Source organism: Drosophila sulfurigaster, chromosome 2R (assembly GCF_023558435.1).
Source record: "Drosophila sulfurigaster albostrigata strain 15112-1811.04 chromosome 2R, ASM2355843v2, whole genome shotgun sequence".
Classification (NCBI taxonomy): Eukaryota; Metazoa; Arthropoda; class Insecta; order Diptera; family Drosophilidae; genus Drosophila; species Drosophila sulfurigaster.
In genome coordinates, this window is record NC_084882.1 from 37,565,204 (window position 1) to 37,584,516 (window position 19,313).

At 35.4% G+C, this 19,313-nt stretch overlaps 1 protein-coding gene across 1 annotated transcript; it reads right to left on the reverse strand.

Annotated features, from left to right (window-relative positions):
- Positions 1-924: 924 nt before the first annotated feature.
- LOC133837345 (cell adhesion molecule Dscam2) lies at positions 925-17,297 on the reverse strand. The gene is given in 35 exon segments (XM_062268067.1): positions 925-1,699; positions 1,830-2,022; positions 2,081-2,302; positions 2,355-2,603; positions 2,666-2,829; positions 2,902-3,217; positions 3,585-3,710; positions 3,838-4,212; positions 4,289-4,468; positions 4,705-4,860; positions 5,081-5,389; positions 5,526-5,669; positions 5,949-6,204; positions 6,261-6,471; positions 6,526-7,007; positions 7,009-7,049; positions 7,109-7,261; positions 7,395-7,514; positions 8,353-8,488; positions 8,559-8,704; positions 8,766-8,915; positions 9,257-9,388; positions 9,757-9,961; positions 10,116-10,216; positions 10,277-10,404; positions 11,352-11,368; positions 11,370-11,576; positions 11,691-11,808; positions 11,949-12,069; positions 12,134-12,283; positions 12,610-12,771; positions 13,030-13,172; positions 13,458-13,695; positions 13,896-13,994; positions 15,982-17,297. Coding segments are annotated over 34 exon segments (6,135 nt in total). The 5' UTR covers positions 13,930-13,994; positions 15,982-17,297; the 3' UTR covers positions 925-1,449.
- Between the last annotated feature and the right edge of the window lie 2,016 nt (positions 17,298-19,313).

The following is a 19,313-nucleotide window of genomic DNA, read 5'->3' on the forward strand; positions in this document are numbered from 1 at the left end:
TATTTTAGTACATTCGAATTGCATTGATTTAATTGAAGACTTGAAGTGGTTTTGCCAGTGGACCAGATTCCATATTGAGCATCTCGGTGTTGACTATGTAAATTTAAGGCTATTCATGAAAATAAGAGTTCTTTGAAGGCAATCTATATGGTAAGATACATAATTATTCCTTCACATACATTTTTATACCCGGACATATAATACAAATGTTGGGTTTTCACAATCTGTTCAGGATTTTGTGAAATTATTAATGAAGATTTTATTAAATGGTACAACATCGCCGACAGAACCTATTAGATTAAAACTCGGAAGGATCCATTATTGTATATAGCAGCACATAATAAATTGTTACCACAGTTGTAAGTGGGCTAAACTTGCAATAATTCAAATAATCACGTCCCTTAGCATCAGAGACACTGCCACTGCAATTGCCGCAACCACATTGTGGTATTCACCCCCTTATCAACCTTTCCATTTGTCTGGCAATGCAAAAGCACTTTATTTAAGTGAGTCCCTCATGAATAGCAGATGGGCGACTTGTGAGCGGCTGGCTGAGTTGCTTGACTGTTTGAATGTGCAACACTTCTTTACACTTTTTTCTTTATTCCTTGTCTTTCTAATGAACGTACAAGGCAACCCTTACAGGTTGTTGCTTTTGTAGCGGTCCTGCACTCGAATTGATATATGTATGTATGTATTTTAGGTATATACAATGGTACATACTCTATATACATAGGTGTGTAAAAATATATATTTCAGTATACCTTCTTAAACTCTGTTCCCGTTAAAAATGCCTATGTAACAGAGTTTGAAGGACTTTATATATAAATAATATTCTTGATTTCTATATTCAAAGGTAGTGACCTCAATTGTTTTTTTTTTTAAATTCTATTAAAAGAAATTATTAAAAATTGAGGAAGTTTTTATTATTATTTAAATAAGTTTTCTTCTTGATTTGCATAGTTTTCTTTTTTTTGACACATGTTTACTTACAAATATAATATGGATTATTGAAATAGTACACATTATTAGGTTACTTATAAAAACACATAAGAAAATTCTTAGTTTTTTACAAAAAATATTGTATTCTATTATACTTTTAATAAGCAGTTGTAGAGTGTTACTTTTGAGTAGAGCTACTGAGAAATTTCATTAATTTGTATATTTATTTATTCTATATTTGGAGCTATATAGTCTTAACTTTCCAAGTGATTTCTTCACGTTCTCAATAGACACAATAAGGTGTATATGTATATATATTAGAAATGAATAGAAAGTAAATGCATCTTCATAAATTCAATACGTGAATACGTCTTGAGACTTCGATTTTGTAAGTTTAAAATGTTTGTCTGGTTATTTTTTATGTCTTTGTTCCATTTATCCTTGTTTTTACGTTTTAAGTGTCAGGATTGGTAAAATAACTGCATCTCGCCAACCGGATTGATGAGCTTACCTTACCAATAATGGAGTTATCTCTTCACGATCCATTTTCTCCAACTGAGCATCGCTGGTATTTTCCATCACGCGTTGCACTTCTAAGTCTAATGCGCGTTGTTCTCGTTCACACTCTACTTGATCGCCAAACTCACGAGCATCATTGAATACAGTTGGCGGGGCAAGTCTGCCTGAAAAGTCCCCGCATGTTATAAAATTTGTTGAAGCTGTGAATAAACCGACTGTGTCGATTTCACTTTTAGCACTGTAATGATCAGTAAATTATTGTGTATCACACATTTTATTAATTAGTTTACCAATAGCTGAATACAAGTTTTAATTTGTTCATTTAGGTTTTAGCTTCGGATTGGATAGGGTTTAGGTACCTGAACTACCTGTTGTTACTACCAGGGCACTTTCGTCGCTCCAACGTCTGATTACCCAGCTGTGCATTCATGCGGAATCGCCGTTCCGCGCTTCTATTATCTACTGGTATGCCAACGTGGCGCGGCGTATTTAATCTCCGTTCCACCAATGGGGAAATTTGTTCATTATTAGATTCCGTACTCGAATCGGGACGAAACATATCTGTGAAGTCGTCTAGTCATTGACGATCAAGACCACATCATTTTATTACAATTCTTACCAACAACTACACGTCCGTCACTCCCTCGTACGGATTTACATGGAACTCGATATGTAGGCATATTTGAAAACTCTGTGCTCGGACTAATACTTGTGTCAGATTCTGACTCCGCAACAACTCCAGAAGTACCATTATTTGTAGGGCGCGTACTAGCCAGTTTTTTAGAATGACCAGAATGAGATCCAGCCACAATAGTCATTGATTTACTCAGAGTAGATTCATCTAAAATTAAGAAGCTTAGCATTTAGCAAAAGCACAGCCCAAGAAAACATACCATCGGTATTAAGGTACCGATTCTTAGGCCAACTGGACTTGCTTTTTCCGTGCCCAAATCTTGTATTGGGTAGTAACGGGTAGGCTGTAGCGTTAAGATTATCCCCTTCGGGGTGACCAAATGTTTTAAATTGCATAGTGTAATCATGAGGCGTATGTCCTGCCAGCCCATGTGAAGCTGGCTTCGCTGGTGCGCCTGTTCTTTCTCCATTGACGTTGAACGTGGCATACGGCGAAATCTCATACATTTCTAGAGATGTCATGATATAATGATTATGACGATAACTAAGCAAAACTATTTATATCACTCACCTGACTCGTTACTCTTATCAACTGTTTTAACCGGGGAAGCGCTGTATACCTGCTGGTTGTGCCGATTTTCACGCTCCTCCTTGTAATCACTTGGTAGTGCACGAGATTCATACTCCTCATTAATATGGCCACAAAGTGTGTGGCGGTGCTTAACAAGAAGTGCGCTGCAAAACAAATTTTGAATACGTAAAAATCATCTTATTAATTTTTATAAAATTTTAAAAAATTTCACTTACATAGTTATTATAGTTATAGTGATAATGACAATGACAATAAATGTTGCCAACCAATCACCACTTGTTGGATTCGTTGCATTTATTAGGTTGTCCATTAAATCATTTTCCGAGTTAAGCGAAGGGGGTGGAGGAAGGGTGATACCATCGAGGCTTTTTGTACTAAACTGGTAATGTTCTGTAGTTGTTCCAGCATCGTTGGTAGCCGAGACTCGAAGCTGGTACCACTTGGCTGGTAGAAAATCACAAAATATTAAATTATCACGATTTTCCTCGGCATTTGAAATATCCGATGTTACTACTGTCCAGCGTGTATCGCCTAAGATTGTGGAAAAAGTAAACATTAACATACATTTCAAATCTTGGTAAGCTACTCCAGTTGATAAGAAAATGGTAAAAATTATTAAGCAAGAACAATTAATTTGTTTAAATTATCAGTTACTTCTTTTTAATGTTCAATATTAAAGTCATTCTTAGAGATATACAACTGAAGTGACTTGTGCTATGTGCCTATGTGCCTTTCAAACATTTAAAAATGCAAGTTTAATTTTGTTTAGATCAGCATACAAAATTAAATTATACACGATGTACATTTGTTATATTATGTATGCTAATTTTTGTCTCATAATTGAATAATTATTTAAACTAAACATTTCTGGGTTTTTTTCATTTAGTCTTTAATGTACCTAGAACTCGATGCTCAATTGAGAAATGGTTAATAACACATCCACCATTAAGCCACGACGATAGTTTTAAATTTACGCATGTTGAATTTGTAGTAATTAGTTCGCTGCCATTTGGTGCCTGAGACACTGTCAAATTAAAAATTATAAAGTTGTTACTTTTATGATTTTCTACTAGTTATGTTATGTTATTTTAGACATTAACAAATATTAATTGTAATTTGTCGTTTATGTTAAAATGAATTAAAGAACTCGCCTTTTCCTTTGGTCCAGACATTTATTTCGTCACTGGTCGCTCCAGTAGCCACCATATTATGAGCCGACATTTTTATAGTGTACTGATTGCCACACTTCAACCCAGTAATCGTATAAGCGTTATTGTCTGGCAGCAACTCAATCTCCGTCCAACTATCACCGGACGTATGATACGAAATAGTGTATCCCTGTAGAGCTGCACCACCGTTTTCTGGTGCATCCCAACTGACACGTATGCTGTCAGCGGAAGCGTACTGTACGATGATTTGTGGAGCAACGGGAGGTTTCATAGCTATCAATTGATATTGTATTTCATCACTGCCGAACAGATTGTTTGCGGTGCAGGTAAAATTTCCGGACAAGCTGCTTTCAACACCTGAGCACGAGCATGAGAACCGCCAAGCAAAGCGAAAATGTAAAGTTGGAATAAATTATTTTCTTGCTTAACTTACGGTGTATTTTTAAATGGCCCTGATTGGTCACTTCATAAAAAGAGCTGAAAGTCACGGGCCGATCACGAGTTAACCAACGTGCACGAGGTGTTGGATTCCCGACAGCCATACACTCCAACACAAGCCGCATGCCCACCGGTTTCCTCACCACTTGCCCAAAAGAGGCAATGCGTGCAGGTGCTATAATAAACAAACGAACATACATTTCCATCAGATAGTTACATAAAATGCAAAATTCACAGAGGTTGATGCGGTTATTTTGGTCCGCAATCGTCGACTGCACTCACAATTTAAATTCAAATCAAAATCATACACAGTTTAGTACCTTTAATGCATGTACATGCATATACATATGTATGTACATACATATGTCATGGACGTAAGCATGCACAGCATTTGACTGCACTTTTACTTACCTCGAGTGTTTGTAGCCTGAGCGACCACAGATGTGGGTTCACCTTCTCCTACCGATGTGGATGCAGAGACCCAAAACTCATACATTTGGTTCTCGGCTAGGTTTCGCGCTTCAAATGTTACTGGATATCCGTACTCATCAACACGCACCACGTGAGCTAATAGGACATTAAAATCATTTTTATAAAAAATAACAGTAAGCGATGCTGGCCTGCAGAGTACCGTGTATCCACAATTATATAAAGACATAATTTCGGTATTCTTTTGCAACAAACTTATTGACGATCAGAGTAAACATCGAGACACCTAACACTCGATAATCTTCTATGATTTTATAATATGATAATAAGTACAAACATAAGTAATTGACATACTTACTTTTTGTTTGACCCTTACGACCTGCCTCACGTGCATATACCGTGTAATGCGATATAATTCCATTTCGATTCTTCGGTGGCAGCCATGAAATTAAAATTGAATCGGCAGTTAGCGCCGCAGCTTTAATAGCAAAAGGTGCATCAGGGATGTCGTCGTCGGTTTGACAAAACAATGGTTGACTGGCCAAGCCATCTCCTGTAGATGTGTAAGCCAGTGCTCGTATGGAGTAGTTTGTGGCCTTGTGTAGGGTGTGCAGAAAAGTTTCTAAGTTTGATGTACGTTTAATTTGCATCTTTGAAGGCGAGTCCACTAAAGATTTTTAATAAGCATACATCATTAGTCAGCATTAAGATTTAAGAAGTGATTTAAATCTGTTTTAAGCAACGTATTTATTAAATTATAGTTGGAGTCTGATTAAAAAACCCGTATGTATGAATATACTCACATTGATATCCCATTGGCCGAAACAAAATTTTATAGCCTTGTATAATGCCGCCATGCAGTTGTAACGGCGGCTCTAACCATGATATCTTTAGACTCTGCGATGACAATGCCGAGCAACTAACATTCTGGGGCGCAGCCTCAGGTACTACAAATATTAAATTTAGAGATAAAAATATGTAAGAAAGCTACAGTCGATTGTGAAATACTTGCTGTGCATTTCCAATAAAACATATTATAAAAAATACCAATCCGATATTCCATAAAAAATTTTATAATATCCTTCTACTTTACGGGCAGCGGATATAATAAAAATAAATTCGCATCAAATCCGCCATTTACGTAGAATGATTTTGGCCATAGTTCTTTTATATGTACAACAGATAGGTGTAATTGTTATAATTTATTTAATACAATCTCTACTTACCGCCCTCTGCAGTAGTGCCGAAGATCGAAGCACTCCATGGTCCAGAGCCAAAACTGTTTAGGGCTCGCACAGTGATAGCATAGCGTGTGTATTTACGCAGTCCACTCAGAGTGGCTTTAGTTGTAGCCCAGCCGCTGACAATAACTGATTTGAGGGAACTATTGACCACGCTAATGAAGTTAATGTTTTGCTTTTCTTCACTGCAGTTAATGGTGTAACCAATAAGCTCACCGTTCCATGACGCACGGGGAGGTATCTATAATATATCAATATAGGAGACATGATACTACTAGATGATTCCTTTTCTCCAACCTGCCAGATTATGATTAATTCATTCTCGCTGCTGGTTTGTACTTGGACATTAGAAGGAGCCTCCGTGGGAGCCTCCTCCTGTGTTTTTATTACAATTGAATCAGTGTAAGCACTGCGGTCAATCTCGTTGATGGCCTGCATACGTATAAGGAAGGTTGTTGCTGGAGAAAGTCCTGATACAATGGCATTTTCGCGAATATCACTGTCATAACTTTTGAATCGAAATTAATGTTTTTGTTTCTAAATGTGGATTCAAAAAACTTACCTCTGATTTATGCTTGATGAAGGTAGAGTAACATTTATGACATTGGTCCTGTCCCAATCAGTATCGGCAGCTCCCATTGCTGCACGTGACTGCAAGTACGTAAGTGGCTGATACTGCACAAGGTAGCTGAGGACGGGCGAATTCCCATCGAAGGGTCGCCGCCAGCTTAGTTTAACGGTGCGCGACCCTACCTCGAAAACATCTAAATTAGATGGAGTATCAGGTCGCTCCTGCACTGCGAGAAAAATGATGTGCTCAGCGTGTCCATACGGATTTTCAGCTGTGCAACGATAATCGCCTGAATCATGTCGTTCCGAGTGCACAATTGTCAACTTGGAGTCTACACCATTCCCAGTTTTCATCTCAGCAATGCTAAAACGAAAGTTATTAAGATCAATGCGCCCATTGTTGTGAGTCCAGACAATGCTGATAGGCTCGTCGCCCTTTGCGTGGCAAACCAATGTAATTGGTTCATTACGACGGGGAGCTAACATTCTGTGCAGACTGCTCAAATCGTGCTGGTTCTGTGCAGAAATGGAGAGTGAGAATGATGGCTACGTTGTTTGGTGACGATTCAAATTACCATTAACATTAATGCGTATTATTTTCTTAAGGCCGGTACCAATTCCATTAGTGGCCTGACACAGGTAGTAACCTTCATCATTATCTGTGGCAATATTCATCATTAGGGAATTATTTCGCATGCTCAATGCTTTAAAGTCCTTAAATGCTTTGCCTGATAGAAACACATTTATTAATAAATTTGGTACTGGAATTGAAGTTATTAACAATCAAGAGCTAGATTCTGGCTAATCTTCAATGGTTTACTAATCTCATTGTGACTAATAATAATACATTAAATAACTTACCTTCTCCTTTGAGCCACGTAATAGTTGGAATGGGATATCCTTCTGCCTCACAATTGATCGATATTGTGTTACCAAGCATAATGGCGGTATCCATAGGTTCGTGGTTCCAGCGTGGTGCCACTGGAACATGAGAAAAATAAAGTGATGTATGAAATATATTAAATATGGTTAGATCATTCACCTCCGGTTCAGCACCAGAGTCAAATTACTTTTTAACAAAGATCCATTCATATAATTTAAGCTTTCAAATGAAGTCTTTTGGCGCTACAAATATCATAAGAGACTACTTATTTCCTAATTTTGTCATTTCACTAATACATTGCATTTTTAAAAATCTACTATTACATTTTCGACATACATCCAAGTCACGTTTACTGCAGGCTCATGATAACCTTTTGCAGAAGCAGATTACTAATTTCTGCAAATTTATTTAATAGGCAATACAGATGATGAAATCGATCGGCATTGTGCAATTATTTGGCATATCACAAAACAAATAATTGATTCGTTTATTTAAAACTGCGATTGACTGAAGGCCAAGATATGATTAAAGGTAATTGTATGCGCAAAGTTGTTTTTCATCGCATTGACATTGTTCTTCATCGCATGAATGCAAGAATCAATCGAATATCAGAAACTCATCGATGTTATGATGTCCGATATTGTTTAGGTAAGGGACGGATATTACCTTAACAAACAAATGGTTAATCCAGCACACGGTATGGCAACATTTTAAACCAAGACGTAACCAATCGCCGAGTACTATAGATTATTGAAAATGAGTTTGATTAAATTTTTTTACAATTTTAGGTAAAGAAACGAATAAAAAAGTCAGCGCAACGAACTATAATTTCTACAGATTAATCACACAACAAAATCAATCATATATATATATATAAATACATATATATGAGTATTTATATATATCAGTATCAGTAACATTCTTAATAACACTCACCCCGCACTTGCAATTCAGCTGTAAAGTTGACCTTAGCGGCAGCATTACTCGCCAAACAAGTATATTTGCCACTGTGTCTGACGCTGATATCCTTAAGAACAAGAAGTGAGTAAAATTCCTCCTTCTTTTCGTTAATCTTAGGTCCACAAAAACACAATAATTGCTTAGTAAACCACTCAGTTACTTTTCTGTGTACTGGCACTTACCTGAAGACTACTAGGTATTGCATTTTCATCTTTTTTCCAGCTGAAATAGATTGGCATATCTCCAGAAGATACTGCACAGGTAATTTGCGCTCTTCCACCCTCCTGAAGATTTTTAGGAAACTTAAAAGGTTCAATAACTGGGGGGCCTAAATAACGACATATAACATTAATTAAGCCCTTCAATGAAGCCTAATCTGTAATACTCACTGTTGACATTCAATTGTACATCACGACGTGCTTCTTCACCCGCTTGGCCGCGCACGATGCATGTGTAGATGCCCTGATCCCGACTGGGCTCCAGATTCTTAATAACAAGCTGACCCCCTTCATGTACCGACGCAAACGAATAGTGAGAACCTAAACCAATAGCAATAATTTGTGCATTTACTTATTTTATTAATAGCCGAAAAAATATATTAAATATATCCAGATTGTTAGCCAAAGAAAATAACACCTCACCACAGAAGCCCTATTTATCATATAATATTAAAAATGTTCTTAAATAGCTTCTAACTTATCCGATTGCAATCAAATTTTACATCCAAACATTGATCTTAGCTTTTAATTTACGCTTGCATTGGCGGAAGTGGGCGTTGCAAAAACTAAAACAGACTTGATCTCCGATGTTATTGCTGATCAATAATAAATATGATTCTCAGAGGCGACTTCTTCTCTATATTCCCCAAAAATATACTTACTTGTTGTTAATTCTTGATGCGCTTTTTCCCATCGAATTTGATCAATAGGATAACCTGCAAATGGGCAGCGCATAATTATGTCGTCACCAGCAATGGCTCTTAATGCTCCAATGGCCCGCACATATGGTGGTCCTGTATCAAAGTAGATAAATTATTATTACTGTGACCGTAATGAAATTCAATTTTTAACATTACAACTCGTTACAACATTAACATATTAAATAGAGAATCGGCATATTCCATTAAATGAAGTTCCCCTGTGTGTTATAATAACCTTCTAACCAAGGCATATATAACCTTAATTGAAAAATGAATTAAGTCTTTCTAGGCTCAACAGCCCACACTCGACTATCTAATAACAATTCGCTATATAGTACTATCACACCAAAATTTGTGATATAATAAGTAAGTTATATTAATAGTCTAATAAATTATTATATTTTAAATATATATGTACCTTAATAAAATCAAAATATTTTTGATTACATTTTATTGCTTACCGTAAACGTTTAACCTGGCAGAATGCTCAGTGTGTCCCATCGAGTTAGTGGCAACACATTTATAAAGACCCCCATCGTCAGAACGCACATGTGAAATATTCAAGTAACTTATTACATCGCCAGATATGTCGACAAATTGTTCAATGGCAAAGCGATGATGTAAAGAAGCATCCATAATAGGCTGCGAATCCAGAAGCCATGTGAACTGAAGTGAGAGTTGAATAACAACATTATCTAAAATCAAAAATTGCAATCATGCCTAAGGTGTCTGTTTTTCAATTTTATATATACACGTGTTCCTAAATTCAAACTCTCTAAAATGTAAACCAAATATATGGTATTTAAGCAAATCAACTTACTTGTGGATGCGGTGAGCCGATAGCGGAACATTTTAGGGATATTAATGGGCCCGGACGAACATTCTGTTCAATGAAAGTGTATGTCAATTCAGGTACAGTGTCTACAGGGGAATACAAATTAGCTTATAATTCTTAATTTCTAAAGAAGAATACCAACTTACCCCCTAATTTTAACTCCGACATTGCTTGGGCGCTGGCGTGCTGAGCTTCCACTAGGCATTGATAAACGCCTTGATCGCGTCGGCCAACATTTTGTACAAGCAATGAACTTCTTGAGAGGAAACGTATACTAACAAAAATATAGCAAAACTATTACACTTGTGTCAGGTCCCAAACCAAACATTTGATTAGAAAAAAATGAGAAATTTCTGTGAAGAATTTTCGTATTAATGTCTATGGGTATGCAATGGTCATTTGTCTGCTCAAGCGAAAATGGTTATTTATTTTGATTAACATAAGCATATACATTTTTGCTTGATTTGTTATGCTGATTTGTTTCGGCTCGTCTGCTTTTTCATTTCTGTAACATTTGCTCTCTTTCTCTTTTTCACTCTCTCATTATGTGAGGCTTGACCACTTCTCTGGGGTATATCCTTGGGCATCAGCTGGTCAGCTCGCACACAAACACAGAAACACAAACGCGCATATATTTCAATGGTGTTTACTTTTTACCAGCTTTCTATCCCTATGTATGCGTAAACAGTTTGTAAGTCCTCAGCAATGCGTATGTAGTCTTGTACATATGCACTAAGCACATAAACATCTACCTATGTAGGAACAAGCATATATTGAGAATATGGTAGGTTGTATACTGCCTAGGAGGCGCAATGTGTAATTTGCATTAAATTATCGAGATGGTTGAACCCATTCAAGTGGATTTGTGCACATCTTCAAATCCTGTGTGCCATGAACTCAAAATAAGTCCATAAGAGGGTTGTATAAATTGATATACATTAATTAAAATTATATTGAGAAAATCAATAATTTCAAGCAATATGCTTAATCATAAAACACCGAAGTGGTGCTGTAGCTGACTAATCATTTGTTCCATTCCTTTCCCACCCTAAGTTTTGCTGTACAGCCAAATGATTATTTATATCAGGATGTATAGTATTTTTCTATATTGTAAAGCTCAAAAAGCTTTGTGGCGTAACTGATTAAAGCACAAAATTTGAAAATGTTTTCGTTTGATTTGGCATAATGCATATACATACATACATACATATGTATACTTACCCATCCCGACCAGCGTTAAAGTGCATTTTTCGCCTGCAGCGGTTTACCATTGTGCCACCAGTCTATGACATCAATCTCTGAGTCAATTGTCGTGCAATTGAAAATTGCCGTTCCGCCAGAATTGACAATTTGAACTTGCGGTAGTATATGCACAGATACAAACGTATTGACTTTGAGCCGAATTTCAATACGCTGCTCTCCAAATTGGTTGGATGCCTGACAAATCTGTAAACAAAATTTAGTACATGTATTTATAAAATTTTACTTAATTTTTTTAAAGATATAATTATGCTCAATTACATTTAACAAACTTTATAAACTAACTATTATTTAACTTACCCATTTTCCTGCATCTTGCTCGTCAGCATTCTTTATAAGCAATAGTGTTTGAAAGAGTTTCAAACGTTGTGACAATGGTATTGGATACAGCGCTGCGGAGTCAGAAACACGATACCAGCTGCAAGTAAAGTATCTTTCTTAATTCTGTAAACGTACCATATGTATATGTCGTATGATGTGACATACGTGTAACTCATATTATAATAAATTAAATCTAATGAAGATAGCTAGCTTTTGGTCTGTGGCTTTGAAACTCACGTGAATATGGGAAATGGAGAGCCTTGAATATTGCAAGGCAAATGTACATCGTTACCCCGCTCCACTTCAATTTCCATCACAGGTTTTTGACTGCTTCGTGGTGCCATATTTTTGTTGAGCTCTGAAATGATAAGTAAATTATATTATTTTTAGATTGAGTTCAAGTTGCAAATATTTCATATTACCTTTCACCTGTAGCGTAACATCATCACTCTGTTGTCGATCCCCATTCAGTGTGTTAGTAACCAAACAGTTAAACTTCACATGTCCATCTTCTGAGCGAACAGAGCGAAAATACAGATCTCCGGTGGTTGCCAGTACTACGTAGCGACTCACTAAAATATATTTAATTTCAAGTGTCGAAATTTAAATCATAACTATCCAGCTTGGCTTGTATTTTTGCCTATGTAATTAATAAATTGAAATAAAAGAAGAAGTCCAACCCAAAAGTAAATTTGAATCCCGGATAGGCGCGAAAATAAAATTATTACAGAATACACAGGAAACTAAAAATAACACGCACAGTCAAATTTTGTTATCAGTTTAAATTAATCTATTAATCGTAACATCTTGACATCTCAGATTAATTTCTGCTTAAAATTTCGTTAATTACAATCGTTACTACATAAGCATATGAAAAAAGTTCGTTGTCAAAACTTACAAACTTCCGATGATTCTGGCAGTAATATCTCGTTCCCACGGTGCCAACTAATCACGCGCACATAGGGCCGTACAAATTCTGGTATAACGCACTTTACTAATGCTGAGTTTCCCAAATATACTTCCGCAGCTTCAACATGTACGTGAAATTGGCGACGCAAAACTGTATACAAAAGTTAATTCATTTTCGTGAAAAGTCAATTGACATTAAAAAAAAACGGCAACGTCAGAGAAAGCTGGAAAACAGCATCATTTGCAATATGTTTTTAATTTCTATCTTTTTCTTTTGAATGTATGTATATAGTGAAGTAATATATATTATAATAGCTTATAGTCAAACACTCTTTCACTGTATGTATTTTTATATTAATCAACTCTCCAACGTATGTATAACTTCAAATTTGGTGAACATTTTGCTTACCAGCTTGCACTTGAACATTTCGACTCAATATTGTGCCAGCTTCATTACTAGCCCGACAGCGATAGGTAGCTTCGTGAACATCGGTGCGAAAATATTGCGGCAAAAATGGGGAAAAATATATTGTTCCATTTCCAGATATTCTTCTATATATAGACAGTAAATATTTGAAGGAAAAATAACACAGTATAGCAATGTTCTCTTTACGTTATAATAAGTTATTGACTTTTAATATCATATCCAATCATCAATTTCCAACTGCCCCTGTTGTGGAACAAGTGTGGGATTGAAAGGTAAGAAGCGTTTATTTGTATCACAGTAACCATTTACAATGTTACTGTGGTTTTGTCAGATTTATGTAGTCACAAAACACGCTTTTACCCGAAAACTTAAAATATAAACATGACAAATCGAAGGACATAAAGTCTTACCGAAGGCCAGGTACTTGCGTTACGAGGGTACCATCTCGCCTGACCCAAGAAATATCTGGTTGTGGATTACCGTGTGCTATACAGTTAAGTTGTGCACCAGTGTCGTTACCAAATATCAGGTGTGTTGGGGGTTCTTGAAGAAAAGTGGGGACACGTAATCCGCCTCTTGCATGACCGGGCAAAGATAGTAATGCCAAAAAAGTAGCAGCAGTCAATAGATGCATAGCAATATTTTCCGCTGAGAAACATGAATAATTCGATAAATTAAAGAAAATGTAAGCAGAATGTCAACAAAAACAAAACTCATAAAAGGAGCTACCCTAAAGATCAAACTTGCTGTAATTACTTTTTACTTTTTACTGTATATAATTATTGGTTACAAGTAATACATAAAAATCAAAATTACAAAATCTTAAGGAATTGCTAACAAGTACCCACCTTTTCCAATAAATCGAATAGTTAATAATTCCATTTCACAGTATAAATGTTTATAGTGATATATATTATTCTTATTTGTAAGATCGCAGAGGCAAAAACCTAAAACAAAGCAAAATTTCAATTACCACTGCTTCTCGTCAAAGTCTTAACTAGTTTACTATGTGTAGATATAATATGTATATGGGTAATTCCATGACGGAATTTGTCCCGTCCGAGACTCTTTACATTGAAAATAACATAAACAATTTTGAAAATAAGAAAAGTTTATTTTTATAGCTCTAGATAAGTACTTTAATTAGAGCTAAGAATGGTTTTGGAATTTTCTTTCTGTTTTGTTTTCTGTTGTGATAATTGCAAAAATTATCCAATTCGTACGCAAAACCAAAAAATGAACGAAATTATATATTTTATCGGAAAACAGATCAAGTTCCTAAAATCAATCTTAGCTCTAAATATAGTGCTTATCTAGAGCTTTAAGAATAACATTCACTTATTTTTAAAATTGTTTCAGTTTATGTTATTTTCACTGCAGTGCACTGTAAAAAGTCTCGCACGGGACAAATTACCCATAAGTGTTATTTAAGGTCAGCAAACTAAAAAACTTTTTACAGTACAATAAGCTTCTTGCATTTCTTAATATTCTGAGAATCATCCCTTATAGGGAGCAGAACAGAAAAATCTTCATAATAACTCCATTAAAGAGTCGACGTCACGGCGGCTTGTGTAGAAGCAGCAGCACAATAACGCTTTGGATTTCTTTCAATTGCACAATGTGGTACCTTTTCACTGAGGAAAGTGTTAAAGAGAAATTTTGCTCGCTTCATATGGCTACGACACGTTCGTTACATTTAATTGAGAATTTTAAATTGTTTATTTTGCTGTTTTATTGAAAAATTTGCTACGAGCACTTTTCTTCTTTACTTAACACTTGGATGGTGTCGACTCAGTGTGTGTTTGACCCTTCTGCTAAGTGGACGAACTTATTCCTATGTGTCCGTGTTTTGTTTGTCTTTAATTTTTAATGAGTTGTTATTTTCTACTCTTTTATGTTATGCCCTTTGGCACTTTAAATCTTCTGACTAGTCGCTTTTGCTTCCGTTTATCAATGAACGGGTAGTCGGTGTTGTTAATTGTCAGAGTATCAACAAAAAATACTCTTTATATATAGCAAACTTGAAAATGGTGTTCAAAGAAAATGTTTGAGTTAGGCTGGAATGTTGTGATGCCATTTCTGTCGCTTACTATGTAGAAGTAAAAAAAGGTAAAATAATCCTTTTTTTGTGCAGCTTGCTCATATTCAGAACCAGAACTTAAAGCCAAATTAAAGTAGGGCAGCAACAATTTCCGTTTTTATTCCAATACACCTAACGTTTAACTTTCAAAACAATACCTCCATTTTCACACCCACGCTGAAGTGCTATTCTCCGGATAACTCCGTGCACAATAAGTCGGGTCCGCAGTCAAAGAACATCCGCTACAGGCATTGGGCGAGCTCCAGTTTATTCATAAAGTGCAGCTATTTTGTACAGAAGTGGCCAATGGAACAATGACAAGAGTCAGCTTCGCCATCAACCCAATGGTGGTTGACTTTTAGCGGAAATGCAAAGGCGAGGAGCCACATAATTACTGTTTGTCGCTAACCGAATAGGCAGTCGAGTTATACATACATATAGTGTGCATAAGCAACATTTTAATTGTGTTCATAGATGTTATACCACCTTTAATATGTTGCAATTAAAGTAAGAAAAAGAATTACTCTCTTTAAGGGAACCGCTACCGCTACATTGGGTTATTATAACTTTGTGCCTGAAGCAGCCATCTCCGATCCCATAAAGTATATATATTCTTGATCAGCGTCAACAGTCGAGACCCTAGAGCTCAGAAACTATTTTTTTTTTCGACAGAACGTGTAAGGTTTTCACGCAGATTAATTTTGCTTAAAATTTATATTGACAAAAATCGAATAGCAAGAATAATTTTGAAGTTACAGTCGCGATTTTCGGTGCAATAACTACTACAAAATTTATGATTCCTGAAAATTTGTTTGCAAACAGATACAAATTTTAATTATTTAACAAATACTTACTCTATGACATATTGTAAATGAAGTATTATGGCAATATACCAAATTTAGTCCTTGATATATGTTACTAATTTCCACACTATTTTGCTTTTATTTAAAATCGATAATGGGTATCTCACAGTTGAGCGCACGCGACTGTAGCTCTCTTATTTGTTTTATTATTTTCGTGGTTAAATCGCACGTCATTAGGAATTCAAGCACTAGAAAACTGTTTTGTCACATTAACTACATACATTTTTAATATTTTCTCTGTTTTGTTTTAAAAATCGGCTCCCTTTTTTTTGATACTGTAACATAGCAGTATTAGTGCATATTTTTAATGAAACTCGCTTTTATCAATTTGTTTTCGTTTCCTAAAATTTTGATACCCCTGAAACGTGCCGTTACGTTTATCATCATATCTTCTTTTAAATATAAATATGGGTTATGTTAGTTTGGCTGAGCTTTAAAAAACGATGCTTTCTTTAAAGCCCTTTGGGGCATTCACATTTGAAGCAATTTAGATTCAACAGTCTCTGTGGGAAGAAAAACACTATGCCACGAATTTGCAAATCCTGTTAATCACAAAGAAGTTGACTTCTACGTTTCTACGTTTGATTTTTTAAATGTCTATTACGACGTTTGAACATTATTTATTTTTGTTGTTGAATGTTTATAAATGCTTTCCCATCAAGGATTTTTATATCGAAAATGACTTGAGTTTGTACCAAACCTACTTTTCCATTAAACGTGACAGAACTGATAGCAAACCACCATATAGTATAAGCACGATAATGATAGAAAAGGCACATACAAAATGTTAGGGGAACTGAAAAGTCCACATTTGTTACCGTTTTTATGAACACATTCGCTGAGACAAACAACCCGTAAAGTTACTCAAATGCATGATAAAAACCAAAAGGTTGTACATATGCACATACATATGTGTCAAATGTCAGCACACAAAATTCGGTTTGCGCTTAGGAATATACACAGCACACTAAAGCATATAAAGCTACAAATGTAAGCATAGTCACACAAACTCAACCATATATACACACACATTCACATTGATGCCTGGCCACTATCTCCAATGGGTTTCCTGCCCGGAGCGTCGACAACAGCAGCATCCATTAATGATTTTTTTCATTAAATCCCCAAATAGTGCCTAAATCACACAGGCATACACATAGTATGCCAGGCCATTAGACAGTTCATACATGTGTACACACATACATATGTGCCCAACTAATACTAACACACTTAGGCTATGTCAATGCCAATAGCACACATCACTTCTAATTTCGTCCGCTTAGCACGTCCAAACAATCTGAAACGCCGGCAATGACTGAGCATTGAAATAGTCCTTCGCTGCTAGCGTCGCGGTCTGCAGAATCCGTAATTCTCCAGACAGACTGCTGCGTCAACAGCGACGTCAACGTCACCGCCTGTCGTTTAGGATTATCTCCGTCGGCTCTAGCCCTTCGGCGACCACTTCGTTTACGGTTTCGTAACTGTATCCAAACGTAGTGCTATTATTGAACTCCGGACGCTGCGCTGCCAGCAGCGAAATGAATGAAAGTTTTGAAAAACACGTACTCTTATTACTTTTGTTCTCTTTGCCATCTACACACAAAGATTTGTATCTGAATAGAGTTGGTGTAGCTTATTCTATGAAATGCGTACGTTTATATTTTTGACAAATGTTCTCTGTGTTAAAAGAGTAAATGAACGTTAAATAGAAACATATCGTAGCAAATAAGAAGTTTGTAGAGAAATTAGCTTGGCTGGTAGATACCTAGTATTTATGAAGAAAAGTTAAGTTATTAGCATTAAACGCCAACTCAGAAAATTCAAATTTATCGAGAAAACCAAATATTACAAGAAAAATTATTGGTATAATCAGCATAATAAATATATGTAAAATAAATATATAATAATATCAAAAAACATTCCTATTCCAACTTTATGGTAGTAGAAATCATAAAGTAACGCATTACCTTTGACCCTTTTAAATAATTTATAATTCACTTAGCATAAACTTTTATTGTTTTTCTAATCCAGACAAAAAAATGCAATAGCAAGCACGTGTTGCATTTTCATGGAGAAGCAAACACTGCAACGCGCATGCACTCTCTTTCGTCGATAGCACAAAAACAGAATACGAACAAAATCTGACCAACTATATTGGTACTTTTATATTTGTGTATATATATAATATTTATAAGATATATATATAGATATAAAATTGTCATACAATAATTATTAAAATATTCGACAGTTATCCATTTTAATATTATTGATAGTAAACTTTGTCTTTAACTGGATCATGTATTTATCCTTAAGCAGAAATTACCTTCCTTGAGAGGAATTTTAACAATATTACATTTAACAAAATTAATTGGTTGTTGAAAATGTTTATGTCTGATGAAAGGTATACAATAATAAAATAAATTAGATAGGTATGTGATCTTGGGTGTTTAAGCAACTCTTTAACTTAGTGTCATTTTCCTGTACAAGTGAACTTCTGATAGTAAAATAAACTTTAATTTAACTTTTGTTCTGAAAATAAATGAGAAAAATAACATACAGTCGATTGTTCACAGAAAATCAGAAAGTGGCAATGTCGTTCAAACAGTTTCAGTAGGTATTGTTTATTATTATGTATGTCCTATATACTTATATATATATATATATAATAAACAATAATAATAAACAATACCTATATATATATATATATATAGGCCTTGGTACATTTTAGCATTTCTTCAGTGTACTCATTTGGTATATTTTCATTGATAATATAATAATAAGCGGATATTACGCAGTCATGCATACTCGCATGTAACATTCGTTTTTGTGTTTCTTTATTATTTTAGTGATCCTAGCAAAGCCGCGATTAAAGTATATAAAATATTTCTTATGTGAATATAATAAGTTCGGCTCAGCCAACAAATAGCTTTCTGTACTGATTTCTGATTTCTACTTATTTATAGTTATTCTTATTATTTTATTGTATAATATATCAGAAAACAAAATCAAATTCGCTAGGCTTTAGACACAACTACATACACAGATACTTAACACTTTCCTTTCAGTCAGCTCTGCATTTCATGATTCGCTCGTTTATTTGTCGTAGGTCAGGCATTAAGCTTTTAAGTGTTGACAGCGACTTGGCTGCGCTGCTGGCGTCAAAAGAGCGCGCATGCGCCTTGTTAACGGCTGAGCAATATGTGAATGCAACACGTGTTATTACGTTTGTTTACGGTAGATCTAAATAAACAACAAAGAGCTTAAAAAGTGAGTAAATACCAGACATCGTCAAGGGTGGCAAATTTTGACACTCAACTCACACC